We start from the raw sequence: 18,384 nt of genomic DNA, 5'->3' as shown, positions 1-18,384 counted from the left end.
GGCATCAGTTTAAGGTTAAAGTGGAAAGAGTAAAAGGGGACCAGAGAGGCAACTTTTTGTTTTACACACAGAGGATGATACAGATATCTAATGAGCTGCCAGAGGTTGTTGAGGTGAGTACATTAACAACATTTAAAAAGGCATTTGGACAAATATGGCAGGGAAAGGTTTAGAAAGATATAGGCCAAGTACAGAGAAATGGTGTTTGCGAAGGTGGACATTTTGGTCGGCATGGACCAGTTTCGGCCAAAAGGCCTGTAGGACGATGACTCCAAAAGATCTAAAAAGAATGAGATCACAAGAGCAAGAGTACGAGTGCACATTAATAACTGTGAGGAAAGATTCCACACTTCGCAGCATTTTCCTCCCCACTAGAAAGGAAAAGTTGTGTTGAACTGAAAATCTTTAAAACCATGAATGGGTTTGAGAAGGATAACGGTCAAGAAAAAATGGTTCCACTTTCAAAACTAGGGGCCACAGTCAAGACACTAATTAATGAATCTAATGAAGAATTCAGGGTAAACTTTTTCCTGGTAATGAAAGGTCTTCACTGGGTTACAGTGTCAGGGATGATTGAAAAGGAAAGCTAGATGACAAAAAAAAAGGAATAGAAGAATAAGTGAAGAATTTAGAGTGGGAGCGAGTTCACACAGAGGATAAATATCAGCACAGTTCAGCTTGGGTTAATGATCTGTTAGTGTCCTGTAAATTCCATGTGATGAGACCACAAATCCATAAGACTCTGAATCATGGAAAAAAATAGCTTTGCACAATACTGAAAAGCTTTGATGCAGGTCAAAAGAGTATGAAACAGATGGTGAGTTAAATAAAAATAACCAAATAGTGGATAGAAAGGACTGTTACGACCTGCTGGAGCAGGAAATTGGGAATATATCCCACATCTGCAGTTATACCCCTTGAAAGGGTGAGATGAGAGAGACAGAGAAAGAGAGACAGAGACAGAGACAATAATTTTTACAGAGGCTATTCACTCCTCATGCTGTTTTAAGAGTGTTGTGCACCAAACATTCAGAGAAGGCATAATTCATTGGTTTGTTTGCGTGATTTATTCGAGTTAACATGAGATTTTGGATGTAACTCATGAAATTCAAATACTTTTGCTATCAGACATTCCAAACCTGAACTGTGCAGAGCTGAATCAACTGAGAAAAAGCAGAAACCGGACTTGGTCTCCATTAGATAGGAATCTATCTCAAAACTGTCCAAAGTTGAACACAATCCTTATTCTAAGGGTTCCTTTAAGCCTGATCCGAGTTATTAAGTTTCCTTTTTTATTCGGAGAACCGTGGAATCTTAAAAAGGAACAATGCAGCAGTATGTAACAGCCATTTCAAATTGGGAATTTCTAATTGGTCTGTGTGCCTGTGAATAACTGGCAAATACAAGTCCGATGTCAAAGACAGCAGTTCAGGTGGAGGGATGGAAAGGAGGAATATTCTTGTTCCAATGGCAAGGTATAGACAGCAAGTAAAACAAAGAATGACATGGGTGCTGGGTGTAAAGTGGAATTGTGGAGACCAAGTAATTAGGGGGAGTCATTTTCTGCTGAAAGATCACTCTCACATTTCACCTGTGTTAACCATGCAAACTCAAAATGTAAAGACTGGTCATTAAGAGTTACCTAGAAATATATCAGCTGCAGAACCACAATACAAGCAGTCACTCTTAAGAGTTGAAAGGAGAAAGCTATGGTAATCAACACCCTAAAACAGCAGCTAATGAATTTGAAAGACCCCATACAGACAACAAGCAAACTAATGTCATTTACAAAATACCTTGTAAGAACTGTAAGAAATACTACATTGAAAAAACAGGCAGAAAACTAGCCACCGGGAGACATGAACATTAACTAGCCACAAAAAGATATGACCCACTCTCACTAGTATCCTTAAATACAGATGAGGAAGGACACCATGTGGACTGAGACAACACATCCATCCTAGGACAAGCCAAATACAGACATGCATGAGAATTTCTAGAAGCAGTGCATTCCAACCAGAACTCTCAAACATACACACACCGACTTGGACCCCCTTTACCAATCTCTGAGAAAAAGAACAGGAAGAGACATCACCAACGCAAGGAAACCGAAAAACACAGAAAGCAGGTCACTAACACCAGGGCTTCCCCGGAGGCGCACTGATGTTACCAGGGACGGTGACGAAACATCCCCCAAAAACAAACCTTTCAGCTCAGCTTGCAAACTTACATCCAGAACCTCAACCTGAGCTACAAATCTTCAAAATCCGCTGAACATTTTCAAACTAAAAAGTCTTCAGTAAAATTATATAAAAAAGTACCTTTTTTCAAAGCTTCAAGAAGAAAAGCAAGATTTTCGGCAAAACTCCCCTGTAATTAGAACATTTCACATGGTGAGTAGACATACACGTGCATATAGACAAATAGTCAAAAATCAAAATAATCTGCTTAAGCCTCACCCTATAGTACACAATAAAGATTATCTTTTGGGAATTTGGATTTTTAGTATTAGAGGTAGATAGATTTTGATTTCTCTTTGAAAAGACTTTTTTCTTAAAAAAGACATTTGGAAAAATGACCTTAATACATAATAAGCTAGATGCTTTCTTGGAAATTAAGTGCCTAGCCAGATATCTGTAGTGTTAATTGACGAGATGTTTGCACTGCAGAGTTTGAGAGATACAGAAAAACAAATGATTGGGGTCATGGAAGGTTTTGTTTGAGCTCAGTTCAGAAGAATCAGCTTTCAGTTTCACTCCAGTAGAAGCACAACATTTTCAGCTGAGAAGAGCAGTGAGGACCCCGAGATAGGTAGTTAGTATCATCTACAGAAGTGGACAATGCAGGACCCTGGCAGTCAGCACCACTTAGAGAATCATGCAAGGCTAGGGCCCAGAGACTTGCCATCAGCATCAATTAGAAAAGGGGAGCAGTTTGAGGGACTAAAAATAGCATAAAAGTGGAATCTGCCCTAGGAGCTTTTTGTAGTTGGCTTTTCTTTTGGTACACCAACTTCAAAAGAGCAGGATAAGCTGTTTGATAAATAATGGTAAGTTTTGCTGCTTTTCTCTAATTTTTAAAAAGTTACGACATGGTAAATCTACATGGACAAGCAGCATTTATATCCTGCACTGTGTATGAAGTCACAGATGCACCGTGTGTCCCACACAAAGGCAGACAGGATGCGTGACTGGCTGCACAAAGGAGTATTCTTGGTTTAGAAACTAAATGGTAGCTCGAGTGGGAAACAGCATAACTCGAGATCATCAAAACAAAATAGTCACAGAAATCCAATAGGACTTAAAGGTTAAAACAAAAAGGTCTTGATGTGTACAGCGGTAAGAATGGAACTCGCAAAGCACAGAGTGGTTGAAGCAAACTATGTATTTAAGGTGGAGCTAAGACAAACATGGGTGGGAGAAGATTATCATCGTAGACTTAGAACAGAAGAGTTCAAGTGGATCATAAAGTACAAACATGGACCTTTAGGGCAGAATGTGTTGTGCCTTTTATGATCCCATGACTGTTAACAGCTCTGGCAAGATTTGTACTGAGAAGTAGCTTGAACAATTACAACTACAGAGGAACCTCAATTACCAAAGGACATGGACAGGGAGTATTTCGTTCCATTAATTGAATGCCAGATAACAGTTAGCTAAAACGTTGCGACCTTGTAATCATGTTTAGATAATCTGAAATTCGGTTAATTGAATTCCGGATAATCAAGGTTCCTATTTGTGGTTCCAGGATACAGAGTGCTACATGCAACATAGTTGGCATAAATATAAACGGAGTATTCTTGTTATCACATATATCCAGATTCTATGCACACAGTCATTTAATTTTCAGTGGAATGGGAGAAAGAATCTGGTGCACATTTAATAAAAGCAAAAATATCAAAAATTAGTTGACTATAAAATTGATCGTAGCAGCTACATGGTTGTGAATTGAACGGATTATTACAACATGTCAAAATTGAAAAATATTCATGTGGTATACAATGACTCACAAAAACTTTATCTCCAACAACATTCTCAAGCTGGAGCTGTCGCGTGATTTCTTTCAGCGCAATCTTGTCATCTGTTTGCAATAAACCTAAAACATAAGCAAATAAAATGTTCAGTGTGGTCTTATTTATTCATCATTTGTATAACAAAAATGCTTTCCTGTTTGTAATATTCTTGATTGATAAGTAACAAAGGGGTAAAGTAGAAAGGTCCTCCCCAACTCAAGAAAACATTATCATACAAATTTGAAATTTTAAGTGTGCCAAAACTGAAAAGGGAGGGAAGGAACAGCACACAATGCAGAATGCCAAAAGAAAATTCGAACATTTGAGAAGAGACCACAAACAACCTAAATCCTTCTGTATGGTTTTAAACAAGAGGAGAAACAGAAGACGGTAAAACAAAAATTGCTCACTTCTTGGAGAAATATATAAATATACAGGGCAACACTTTACAATATACTATTCAAGAATAAAAGCTATGCTGTCTACATACTTCAGATAGTGACTTTATTGGAACAGCTGAGCTATGGAAGTTGAAGCCAACAGAAGTTAAAAACTAATAAAGCAATGAAAAGATGGAGCCAACAAGCAGAAAAAAAAAGTGAAAGACAACTTTTTTCAGAAATGGTAAATTGCATGGTACCAACCACAGATTTTCATTTTACAAGACAGTAACACTCAGATTGTGTTTTGTGATTGATTGATTAAAAAAATATACTGGAAGACTCTTGCTTCTGATGTGCATGATTACCTTGGAATTAAGTTAGTGCTATCCCTAATTAAAACTACCATCTCTCCCTCCTCTTGCCCCCACCTACCCTCCTTTTCTGTAATATTTATGTCCCAGGGTATAGATGTTATTAGAAGTATACAAAGCAGGGGGCAAGAGAGGAGGAAAAATCATGATTTTTAATTAGGGACAACATTACAGTTGTACTGAGGGAGGACATTCCCGGGAGTATGTCCAGGGAAATTTGGGTGGAACTTAGAAATAAGAGCGAGGATCACCTTACTGGGATTGTATTACAGGCCTCCCAGTAGTCAACACCAAATTGAAAAGCAAATTTGTATAGAGATCTCAGATACCTGAAAGGATGATATTGGTTGTAATGGTGGGGGATTTTAATTCTCCAAATGTAGACTGGGACTGCAATAGTGTTAAGCTTTGATGGAGAGGAAATTTGTTAAGTGTGTACAAGAAAATTTTCTGATTCCTGTATGTGGATAATCTACTATTAAGGGAGCAAAACTTGACCTTTTCTTGGGAAAGAAGGCAGGATAAGTGACTTGGGAGACAGCGGGGGAGCTTTGGGACCGGTGATCATAATTCTAATAGTTTTAAAATAGTGATGGAAAAGATAGACTGGACCTAAAAGTTAAAGTTCTAAACTGGAGGAAGGTCAATTCTGGTGTATTAGGCAAGAACTTTCAAAAAAGTGGGAGGCTTTCAAAAAGGAATTAAATGAGAATCCAGAGGCAGTATGTTCCTGTTAATGTGAAGGGCAAAGCTGGTAGGTGTAGGTAATGCTGGATGACAAGACGAATTAAGCCTCTAGTCAAGAAAAAGATGACATATGTCAAGTATAGACTGCTGGGATTGAGTGAATCCCTCCAGTACAAGGACAGCAGCAGCATGTTCAAGAGGGAACTCAGGAAGACAAAGTGAACATGTGATAGCTTTGGCAAATAGCGTTAAGGAGAACCTATATTAAGGACAAAGGAGTAACTGTGGAAGAGAATAAAACAAAAACAATGCCAACTATGTGTGGAACCACAGGAGACAGGTGGGATACTAAATGAGTATTTTGCACCCAGTAGTTACTGTGGAGAAGGATATGGAAGCTAAAGAAATTAGAAATAAATAGTGATATCTTGAGAAATGTCCACATTTGGGTTGAAAAATGTGGTGCTGGAAAAACACAGCAGGCCAGTCAGCATCCGAGGAGCAGGAGAATCGACGTTTCGGGCATAAGCCCTTCTTCAGGAATCTCCTGCTCCTTGGATGCTGCCTGGCCTGCTGTGTTTTTCCAGCACCAAATTTTTCAACTCTGGTACTCCAGCATCTGCAGTCCTCACTTTCTCCTAAATGTACACATTACAAAGGTTGTTGTGGTTCTGCTCGCCGAGCTGGAAGTTTTTGCTGCAAACATTTCGTCCCCTGGCTAGGGAACATCAGTGCTGTTGGAGCCTCGTGTGAAGCGCTGCTTTGATGTTTCTTCCGGTATTTATATTGGTTTGTTGGCAACAAACCAATATAAATACCGGAAGAAACATCAAAGCAGCGCTTCACACGAGGCTCCAACAGCACTGATGATGTTCCCTAGCCAGGGAACGAAACGTTTGCAGCAAAAACTTCCAGCTCGGCGAGCAGAACCACAACAACGGATACCCGAGCTACAAATCTTCAATCAGATTTTAAACATTACAAAGGTGTTGGTGATGGATGTCTTTATTCCACCTTTTGGGCATTTTATCTGCAGAACAGGATCAGGTATCCCTGAACTTCATGGGAAGCAATTGCTGGGCCCCTTGCTCAGATACCTGTACCATCAATAGCAGAGGGTAAGGTGCTTATTGTAATAAAACTCATTTATGTATATATTTTAATTGAAAAAAAAAGATATGGGGCAACTTTTCTTCCTCCACAGACTGGTTTGTGTGTGGCATGAACTTCCAGAGGAAGTTTTAGATGGAGGTGCAGTTACATTTGAAAAACATTTGGAAATGTGCATGAATAAAAAATGTTTGGAGGGATATGGGACAAGCACAGGAAGGTGAGGCTTGGTTGAGGATTTTGGTAGTATGGACTGGTTGGACAAAGAGGCTGTTTCTATGCTGTAGAATTGTGAATCTACGACACCAAAGTTGGTGGTATAGCAAATAAAAGTACAACAGGATTTTGATCAGACGTGCCGATGGACTGAGGAGTGGCAGATGGAGTTAAATTTAGATAAACGTGAGGTGCTGCATTTTGGCAAGGCAAATCAGGGCAGGACTGATGCACTGAGTGGTAGGGCCCTGGGGAGTACTGCCCAAAGACATCTTGGGGGTGTGGTTCATAGTTCCTTGAAGGTGAAATTTCAGGTAAACGGTAGTGAAGACGATGTTTGGTATATTTGCCTTTAATGGTCAGTGCAAAGACTACAAAATTGTGAGATATTGAGATTGTACAGGACGTGGTTTAGGCCATTTTTGGAATACTGCATTCAATTCTGTTCTCCCTGCTATAGAAAAGAGGTTGTTAAACTCAAAAAAAGGGTGCAGAAAAGACTTACAAGGATGTTGCTGGGTTTGAGCTACAGGGAGAGGCTGAATAGACTTGGGTTATTTTCCCTGGAGAGAAGGTTGAGGGATAACCTTATAGAGGTTTATAAAATCATGAGGGGGAACAGCCAAGGACATTTCCCCAGGGTAGGGGAGTCCAAAACTAGAGGGCACAGGTGTAAGGTGAGAGGGGAAAGGGACCCAAGGAGACAATTTCTCAGAAAGTGGCGCGGGTCTGGGATGAGCTGTCAGAGGTGGCGATGGAGGTTGGTACAACATTTCAAAGACATCAGGATGCATACATGAATAGAAAGAGCTTAGAAAGATATAGACCAAATGCTGACAAATAGGACTAATTATTTTACGATATCTGGTTGGCATGGATGAGTTGAACCTAAAGGTTTGTTTCCATGTTGTATAACTATACACATTTGATAATTTGAAGATGATGCCAAGATGGGGCGAAGGGGTAGGGGACGGGGGAGCAAACTCCAGGGGACTAGAATAAGCTGTCAAGACCTGATCAAGCGAGCTCACTCAGGTAAGAAGTTATTCAAGAACTTAACATGCAGTTTCTGAATCACAATTACTTGTCAAATAGAACTTCAGTATTCAAGTAAATAAGACACTTTGTTAAAGCATTTCACCATGCATTCACCACAAAGTGATGGTTGCAAAGTGAAACATTTCCATGAAATGTATCCTCTCTCAGCAATTATTTACCCAAATAAAACATGACCGTCGTGCCCACCCTAAGTCCTCATGCACATCACTCAGTGTCTCCTTTCCTGTTATACCTTAATGAGTGTTAGGGTCTTCTACCTCAAACAATTTCAAATTCTTATCCACTCCAGAATTTAACCCAAACCCTTAACCATGTTTGTCTGACATTCCTTCAATGGAACTTTGGTGAAATACCTTAGTACATCATGCCAGAAAACTTGCCATGAATGAAATTACACCCCATCATCTCATCAAATCTGCAGTCACTGCAATGCAAATCACGACAGTTTCAGTATTTACACAAATTCCTCTTATAAAGATAGCACATTGAAAAACTGACTCACCATTTAAGTGTACTTGTAGAAGATTCTCCTTAATGTATTTCATTTCCATAAGTTCACTCAACACACTCTTCAACAGCTGAAACAAAAACATCAAAATTTAAGCATCAACTTTTACCACCAGCAGTTTGTTTTGTGTTTTTAAACCTCTGAAAAGTGAAGCAAGAGAAGGATCTTCAAACATAACATTCACAAATTCCTGCCAGGTCCCAACTAATATTATTTTAGCATCGATATAAATAACACTTCACTTCTGCACCACAAAAGGTCAAGTTTCCCTTCCTCTGAACCAGGAGGCATGGGTTCAAGACCCACCTGTTCCAGAAGTGTGTAGTAATATCTTGGAATAGACGGATTTCAAAATATCCACAATTACTATTTTGGGTGGCTATTTTTAATCTAATTGAGGTAGGTTTTTGTCTTTTCCTGGCAGAAGCAGACAATAAATGATATCTGTAAATTGGAAGAATTCAGAAACAGACAGACAGCGAGACAGACAGAGAAAGTATTGTAAGACCAAGAAAAAGTTGTCACTTAAATATCTTCACTTAAACCTCTGTAGCTCTTCCACACAGGGATTCGAGAGAATACTGCACAAGTGTCATTTCTGGGTACAATACAATGTGTGCTTTTCTTGCTGTACAAAAGCTGTTAATTTTTGCTTCAGTTTATCAACAGGTATTTTGGGATTAATGTGATACTTGTGCATGCTTAAAAATCTTCAAATTCAAATATTTGAACTAGAGGTGGTTTGGTTTATTCTATTTCATCTCAACTTCTTTGATTGTTAAGCATCTGCAATGTTGCATTCTTGTTTGTGATAGACCACGTACTAATAATCAAAACAAAATATGATGCATCAAGCAACCTTGCCCGTGTCAACTCACAAAGACAACCAGATGCCCTTTCTAATCTCATCTTCCTGCACCTTACAACACTTAAGGTGCAGATCCAGGTACTTTTTAAAAAGGTTTAGGGTTTCTGCCTTCACTATCAACTCAGGCAGTGAATTCCAGTCATCTACCACACTCTGTGTTAAAAGGGTATTTTCTCCAGTTTAATCCTTCTGCCACTTAGCTTGAACCTATGACCTCTGGTTTTTGAACTCTGCCAAGGGATCAGGTTCCTTCTGTCTAATCTCTCTCTCTCTCTCTACCCCTCAATTTTGTATACCTCAAATCATATCAGCCCTCAGCTTTCTGGAAAAACAACCAGAAAAACAAGGAAAACAACCCCAAACTCTTCAATCTCTCCTCATACAAGAATGTTGCCAAGGCTGGGAAATTGTAAATCTTTTCTGCACTCTCTCCAGAACAATTACATCCAGCTTACAATGTGGTGATCAGAACTGCACACAATACTCCAGTAGTAGTCTTACTGGACTTACAGTTAGAGTCAAAAGAGATGTATAGCACGGAAACAGACCCTTTAATCCAACTCGAGCATGCCAAATATCCTAACCTAATTAGTCCCATTTGCCAGCATTTGGCCCATATCCCTCTAAACCCTTCCTATTCAATATACTCACCCAAATGCCCTTTAAATGCTCTAATTGTACCAGCCTCCACCACTTCCTCTGGCAGCTCATTCCATGCACGTAGCACCGTCTGCATGAAAAAGATGCTCCTTAGGTCCCTTTTATATATCTTTCCTTGCTCACATATCTATGCCCTGGAGTTTGGACATCCTCATCCCAAGAGGGCCTTGTCTATCTGTGCCCCTCATGATTTTATAATCCTCTACAAGGTCAACCCTCAGCCTCCAATGGTCCAGGGAAAATAGCCCCAGCCTATTCAGCCTCTCCCTAGAGTTCAACCTTCCAACCCAGCAACGTTATGTTAAATTTTTTCTGAACCCTATCAATTCTCAACATCCTTCCTATAGCAGGGATATCAGAATCGAATGCAGTATTCTGAAAGTGGCTTATCTAATGTCCTCTACAGCTGCAACATGACCTCCTAACTCCTATATTCAATACACTGACCAATGGAGGCAAGCATACCAAACTATCCTATCAACCTCCACTTTCAAGGAACTACAAACCTGCACTCCACAGTCTTTGTTCAGCCACACTCTCCAGGACCCTATCATTAAATGTACAAGTTCTCCCTTGATCTGCCTTTCCAAAATGCAGGACCTCATTTATCTAAATTAAACTCCATCTGCCACTCCTCGGCCCATTGGCCCTTCTGATCAAGATCCTGTTGTACTCTGAGGTAGTCTTCTTAGCTGTTCACGACATCTATTTTGATATCATCTGCAACCTTATAACTATACCGATGTTCACATCCAAATCATTTGTATAAATGATGCAAAGCAGTGGACCCAGAACCAATTCTGTGTGTCATATTTCTGGCCACAGGCCTCCAGTCTGAAAACAAACCCTCCAACACCACCCTCTGTCTTCTACCTTTGAGCCAATTCTGTATCCAAATAACTGGTTCTTCCTGTATTCCACGTGATCTAACTTTGCTAACCAGTGCCGTGAGGAACCGGTCAAAATGCTTTACTAGTCCACATAGACTTGTCCAGTAATATCAGTTGGGATAACAACAATGGGTTAATATTATCAACATCTCTGCTCCTGACTTTAGTGTACATGGTAGCCTTTAAATTCCAGCCAATTAAAACACAGTTTGAAAAACAAAAGACTGGAGTCAAATTTTGTCAAGTATATTCTATTAGGAAAATAGAGTTAAACACCCCTGCAGCAATTAAAATACAGTAAAACACTATTTACTGACATATGACTAATCAATTCCTATGAACGTTCCACCAACCATGGGACAGAATACGCTCCCTTCAATAAGAGGTTATTTTTCTAAGCTGATTACATAACTTCTAATGTTAATCTGAATAGTATATTAATTCTATTAATCCATAGAGCAATAGATATGTTTAATTATTTTTTAAAAAATCACCTCAAGAAATGATCAAAACAGCCCTTTGACAATAAAAAGGATGTAACAAAAACTTAAGGAAAGTCACATCCTTTAACTAGTGGTCTAACTGAACAACATTTATGGTCTTCACACACAAGTGGAGAACAAAAAAGGATCATTCCACACACTGAATTTGAAATCTACTTCAAATCACAGTAACCACATTTTCAATGTCCTGCATGTTTCTGTCACTGCTAGACTGAGATTCTTTCCAAATCACTACAGTAAGACTATCCATTCAAAGACAGCAGACAAAAAACTCTTGCTTCTACATTTAATATCCAGCAGAATTTTTTAAAAAAAATGTAACTGATTTCAGTGTTATCAGTAGGCAGGTGGACTAGTATCATCAGATTGACTGAAAAATCAAGGAAAGGAATTTATGGAATGTCTATGAATTGAATGTTTGGAGCAGCTTGTGGCAGACCCCTCAAGGGAACAGGCAATTTTGGATTTAGTGATGGGTAATGATGCAGACTTGATTAGGGAGCTTAAGGTGAAGGAACTCCTTGAGGGAAGTGACCATTGTATGATAGCATTTACCCTGTAATTGGATCAGAAGAAGAAGCTGGAACTGAATGTTAGTATCACAATTAAGTATAAGGTATCTACAAAGGCATGAGGGAGAAGCTAGCCAGAGCTGATTGGAAGGGGATCCCAGCAGGGAAGAAGGTGGAACAGTAACAGCAGGTGTTTGTGGATAATTTAGGAGGTACAGCAGAAATTCATCCCAAGGAAGAAGCAGCCTACTAAGGGGAGAATGAGGCAACCACGGCTAATAAGGGAAGTCAGAGACAGCATAAAAGGCAAAAAAAAATTAGTAGGAAACCATAGATTTGGGAATCCTTTAAAAATCAGAAGAAGAACGGAGAAAAAAAAGTGGAGGGGAAGCGGCAAGGAAGGAAAGATGATCCAATATTAGGTTAAGCCAGTGGATTGCAATACATTTTTCAAATATCTAAAAAAACTCAAGGAGAAGCAAGAGTGGACACGGGAAAAAAAAGTTGGGAGAATTAGTAATGGGGAACAAAAATGGCAGAGGAAACAAAATAGGTTTCTCTGCCAATTTTCACAGTGGAAGACACCAGCAGCATACCTCAACTTCAAGAGTGCCTGGGGTCAAAGATGAGTGTAGTAGCCAACACTAAAGGATAAGGTACTGGGGAATCAGAGATCTGCAGTAATAAAATCATTTGGACCAGATGGATTACACCCCAGATTTCTGAAGGAAATAGCAGAACTGTTTGTAGAGACATTGATGAAAGGATAGCAGGAAAGACAGTGGAACAGCAATGGCATTTCTTGGAGCAGTTCATCCAAGGGAAAAAAAGCATTGTATAGGGGAGGATGATGCAACCGTGGCTGACTAGGGAAGTCAGGGACTGCATCAAAAGTAAAAAGGAAAGCATATATAGGGGAACCTCGATTATCCGAATACCAATTATCCAAAAATCGGATTATCCAAAGGAGATCTCAAGGTCCCGACAGAAACATTATATCAAAGACGTGTTTCCAACAGTGAATCGAGTTTTTTGTTTACAGTGATTAAACAGACACCGTCTCCTATGACTGACCTCCCGCCCTCTCTCCCTCCCTACATTTTCCCTGGAGTGGTGTCTCATAACCCCCCTACCCCCATTCCCAGCTTCCCAGGAGTAATCCCTCCAACATTGTCCTGCGCAGGACAAACGTGGAACCAGTCAAAAAGTTGCAGTAAAAAGTTGTGTGGCTGCAGCTGAGTGTGACTGCAGCTGCGTGCGCATGCTATTTTGAGACTTACCCCACAAAGGCGGCAGCAGCATCCTTGTTGGTGTGCAGTCCAGATGCCCTGGAAGGGTGGGGCATGGCAGGGGACTGTGTTGAGGGCAGGGGCCCGCACGCTTTTGGGGGGGGGGGGGGGGGGGGGGGGGGGTGGAAGAGAAGAGGGCAGAATTGGACCGGTTTGGGGGGGGGGGGGGTTGGACTGGTTTGAGGGCAGGGGCTCGCGCTGGTTTTGGGGTGGGGGCACTGTTCGATGGGGTTAAGGGGGCAAGGTTGGGGATGGCGCCTTGCTCACAGGGTGCTGCTGCAGTCTCCTGAATGGAGATCAGATTTTAAAACTCCGAGCACCAGAAGAAAGGCATTTAAAATTGATTTTCCAATAAAATCAATTATCCAAACAAAATAGTGCCCGCCCATTGGGAAGTTAAAGCTGAACAGAGGACAACACAAAAAAAAGAGGCAGAAGATTTAATAAAAAAAAAAGAGTGTAAACTCACCAGTAATATACAGGGAGACTGTCAGAGTTCCTTTAGACATAAGGGCAAAAGTGGTCTGCTGGGAATATAGTTGTGGGGAATAAGGAAATGACTCCGGATTTGAATAATTACTTCAGGTCAGTCTTCACAGTGGAAGACATGAGTAATATCCCAAAAATATTGGGGGGGGGGTTGCGGGGAAGGTGCAGAGCTGTGTATGGTAGCCATCACCAAGGAGAAGGTGCTAGAAAAACTGAATTGCCTGAAGGTGGAGAAGTCACCTGGACCAGATGGACTACACCCCAGAAGGGAGATAGCTGAAGAGCTAGCAAAGACATTAGTGATGATCTTTCAGGAATCACTAGAATCAGGAGGGTCCCAGAGGACTGGAAAATAACTAACATTACACCCCTGTTCAAAAAGCAAGTAAGACAGAAGACAAATTTACAGACCAATTAGCCTAGCTTTGGTCATGGGTAAGATCTTGGAATCCATTGAGAAAGAGGAGATTTCTGAACATTTGGAAGTGTATGGTAAAATATGGCAAAGTCAGCATGGTTTCATCAAGGGGAGATCATGCCTGAAAAATCTGCGAGAATTCTTTGAGAAATTAATGACAGGTTTAGACCAAGGAAAACCAATGGATGTTACCCGAGATTTGACTGGATTAGATTCCATACACAGTATGGAAACAGGCCCTTCGGCCCAACAGGTCAACACCGACCCACATTCCCCTACCCTGTATTTACCCCTGACTAACGAACTTAACACTATGAGCAATTTAATATGGCCAATTCACCTAACCTGCACATCTTTTGGACTGTGGGAGTAAACCCATGCAGACATGCAAACTCCACAGACAGTTACCAGAGGCAGGAGTTGAACCTGGGTTCCTGGTGCTGTGAGCCACCGTGCTGCCCTAGTGCCTGGACTTCAAGAAGGTCTTTGACAAGGTGCAGCAGAGAAGGCTGCTGAGTAAGATAAGGGCCAATGGTGTCAGAAAACAAGGTGCTAGCATGGATAGAAGCTTGGCTGTCTGGCAGAAAGCAGAGAGTGGGGTTAAAAGGATCCTTCTCAGAATGGCAGTTGGTGACAAATTGTGTTCCGCAAGGCTCAGTGTTGAGACCACAACTTTTCACTTTATACAATCTAAGTGGAACTCAGGTCATTCTGGCTAAGTTTGCAGATGACAGAGATAGGAAGAGAGACAGGTAGCGTTGAGGAGACAGGTTAGGAGAGTGGGCAAGGAAGTGGCAGTTGGAGTACAATGTGAGGACGTGCGAGGTCAAGTACTCTGGTCAAAATAGTAGAGACATGGAGTATTTTTAAATGGGTAGAAAATTCAGAAGTCTGAAATGCAGAGAGACTTGGGAGTTCTAGTCCAGGATTCTCTCAACATTAACTTGCAGGTTGAGTCAGTAGTTAGGAAGACATGTGCGATGATGGGATTTATTTTGAGCTGACTTGAATATTAAAAAAGGTTACACTTCTGAGGCTCTGTAAGGGTCTGGTAAGACCACATTTGGAATACTGTGCACAGTTCTGGGCCCCATATCTCACGAAGGATGTAGTGGCCCTGAAGCATGCTTAGACAAGGTTCACAAGAATGATCCCAAGAATGAAAAATTTAAAATATGAGCAATGTTGGATGACTCTGGGTCTCTACTCAATGGAGTTCAGAAGGATGCTGGGGAGTGAAGGGGGGAAATAAATCTAACTGAAACCCACAGAATACTAAATGTCTTGGACAGAGAAGATGCTTCCATTGGTAGGAGAGACTAGGACCCTATAGCATAGCCTGAATGGAAAGGAAAGACCTTTTTTTAAGGACGGAGAGAAGGAGAAACTCTTTAGCCAGAGAGTGGTGAATCTACAGAATACATTGCCACAGACAGCTGTGGAAGCCAGGTCATGGAGTATATTTAAGACTGAGATAGATAGGTTCTTGACAATCAACGGGAATCAAGCGTTACGGGGAGAAAGCAGGAGAATGGGGTTGAGAAACTTTTCAGCTATGATTGAATGGCAGAGCAGACTCAATGGGCTGAACAGCCTAATTTCTACTCCAATATCTTATGGTCTTACGATAGAAAAATAAATGAGGTAGCTTTGTTCATAAAAGGAAAAGATCATTTCTACAGTAAGAAGTGATTTTTGCTTGAGAGATTAAGATGTAAATCAGTCTAGGTAGAAATAACATGGGAAAGAAGTCTCTGGTGGGAGTAATCTTCAGATTGCCCAATGGTAGTTCCACAGCAGCACATAGTACAAATCAAGAAATACCAGGAGCATGCAAGATAGGACAATATCATGGATGATTTTAATATGCATATAGACTGGATTAATGAAATTGGCAAGGATAGCCTCTGGGGAAGAGTTCATGAAATGCATTAGAGATTATTCTTTTGAAACGATATGTTGGTGAACTAGCCAGGGAGGAGGCTATTTTGGTTTCAGTGTTGTGTAATGAGATGGGATTAATTAATGATCTCTTGGCAAAGGATTCTCTTGGGAAACATGAACGCAGCATACCAGACAGGAAGACTAAAAAGGTAGCACAGTTGATGAACAATGACAGACATTTGAGATATGCAGTTCTTCCTAACTAAAATATATTTCAGAAAGATAGATTATGAAGCTGGTTAAAAAAAATCCATGGCTGTAAGTTGAAGACAACAAAGGTGAAAATTAAGGCACACCATATTGCAAAGGTCAGTGGCAGGCTGGAAGATAAAGTAAGTTTGAGTAATCCTTTGTTGATTTTTTTTTTAAAAAAGTGGAAAAAAAAACAAAAAAATTCACAAAGAAAACTAATGCAAAATATAAAGCAAAGGACAGGAGAAGCTTCCTAGAGAATATAAACAACAATAGCTGCATGTTAGTCCCTTAAAAAGAGCAAAACTAGGAGGTGAAGGATGGGAAACACAGAAATAAATGGCAGAGACATTAAATCAATGTTGTGCCCATTTTTACAGATGAGAACTGAAACCACCTCAAATCGCAACAGATAATAGAGATTGTAGAAAATTAGGAACTTAAAGCAACTCCCATTAGGAAAAATGTATTCATGAAAGCATTGTGATTAAAGTCAGTTAAGTGCCTAGGCTTACATCTTTGGATCTTAAAGGAAGTGCGAGCAGAGATAATGGGCACACTGGTTGTAAAATTCCAAACTTGCTGGATTCTGGAAAGGTTCCAGGAGATTGAAGAAAGGCTAATGTAACGTCTTTATTCAAAAAGGCTGAGTAGGAAACTATAGACTACTAGTTTCAGTCTAGATTCGGTGGGGGGGTGTGGCATGGCAAATGAAATTTTTGTATTTGTTGATAAAGGAATGGAGTAGAAAAGTAGGCAAGCTTTGTTTTAGCTGTGCAAGGCACTGCTGAGACCACGTCTGAAGTACTGTGTACAGTTTTGCTCTTTTTTTCTTACAGAGCCAGCTCTCAGAATTAACAGAACCTCTGACACTGCTGATTATTTTCTTATTTAACTCCTTTTTTATTGGTACCCCCACACTACCACCTAACTGCGGTAGTGCTTATTCTGTATTCCCCCAACACCCATGTTGTGTGTGTGCGCAGGTGTGAGACACAGTGAAAGACACACTGAAAGTCGCAAGGTGCACGAATCTTTATTCGATTTCCACCACCAGGAAGAAAGGAAACACCCAGTGACTAGCAGTGCCCTTCACATCAAAGGGCAATGTTGTGTGATCAAACAGTGAAGGGGAGGGCGGGGTTAAATCAAAATAGAACTGGACGAGGAAATAATACACAACTCCCCGAGGCGTCCACCTCTCCCTGAACAACTCCAGGGTGTTGGTAGACACCCCGTGCTCCTTTTACAGTTTTGCTTTCCTTATTCAAGAATGTAATTGCATTGGATGCATTTCAGAGAAGGCTCATTAGCTTAATTCCAGAAATGAAAGGCTTGCTTATCAGGTCACACCGAATAGTTTAGGCTGATACTTGCTAGAGTTTAGAAGAATGAGAGATCTGAAGTATACCAGATGCTCCTGGAATTGACAAAGTAGATGTAGAACCGATGTTTCCCCTTGTGGAATAATCTAGAAAGAAAAGTCAGTTTTAGGTGAGAGGGAGGAGGAATCTTGTCTCTTAATGGGTTGTGAATCTGTGCAATTCACTATCCTAGAGTTCACATGGGCAGATTTTTAATTAGTAATGCATTAAAGGGTTATGGAAAGGAGTTAAAATAAAACAGGAATAAGGCAGAGAAGAGATCAGTCATGATTGTATTACATAGTAGAGCAGGCTCAAGCAGCTGAATTGTTGACTCTTGCTCCTAGCTCTTTGGTAATAACAACCTAAAACTCCCCCAAGCAAAGCCCACTACCTTGGATCCTCGCCATTTAGATTTCTATGAAATCAATGTCAATTCCATCCTAACCCCTTCCATCTTCTGCTAAAATACTTATCCTAAAAATGATCTGCAGACTGCTACTACAAATCTTTCCTTGCAGAATCACATCTTACACTCCATGTGAATTTAAGCTTATCTGAAATTCTACCTCCCATATCCTATTATGTCGGAATTCCAACTATTCCATCTTCCCTGTTGTCAGCACTGTATTTCTGCTTATTTCCTCCAGCCCAATCTATTAGTTTTATTCAAGTTTCAAAACTTAAAACTGCTCAAATATTTCTTCACGCGGAGAAGATAATATATTTTTCTTCCCATGGCTTTGCATTGGTCCATCTTGCAGTTACAATTACATTTGAACATCACTAAAGGCTGTACTGTTTTCTTATTCCAACCAGCCATAACATATCATTGTGAACGCAAATCTTCTGGAAACTTGACATTCCCTCGAAAATTCGGCAATAGAGAGAGAGAAAGTTACAGAAACA

General features: G+C 40.4%; 1 protein-coding gene across 3 annotated transcripts in view; it reads right to left on the bottom strand.

Annotated features, from left to right (window-relative positions):
* orc4 (origin recognition complex, subunit 4) overlaps positions 1-18,384 on the bottom strand; it is a 73,324-nt gene that overhangs the window by 20,358 nt on the left and 34,582 nt on the right. For all 3 annotated transcript variants that reach the window (XM_060827827.1, XM_060827826.1, XM_060827828.1), the window contains 3 exons: positions 8,341-8,416; positions 4,010-4,095; positions 2,322-2,370 (listed from right to left, as the gene is read on the bottom strand). In XM_060827827.1, the coding sequence (XP_060683810.1) occupies positions 2,322-2,370; positions 4,010-4,095; positions 8,341-8,416 (211 nt within the window). The remainder of the gene's footprint in view (positions 1-2,321; positions 2,371-4,009; positions 4,096-8,340; positions 8,417-18,384) is intronic.

Source organism: Hemiscyllium ocellatum, chromosome 7 (assembly GCF_020745735.1).
Source record: "Hemiscyllium ocellatum isolate sHemOce1 chromosome 7, sHemOce1.pat.X.cur, whole genome shotgun sequence".
NCBI lineage: Eukaryota > Metazoa > Chordata > Chondrichthyes > Orectolobiformes > Hemiscylliidae > Hemiscyllium > Hemiscyllium ocellatum.
The sequence above is the reverse complement of the archived record's forward strand: the minus strand, read 5'-3'. Positions and strand labels throughout refer to the sequence as shown.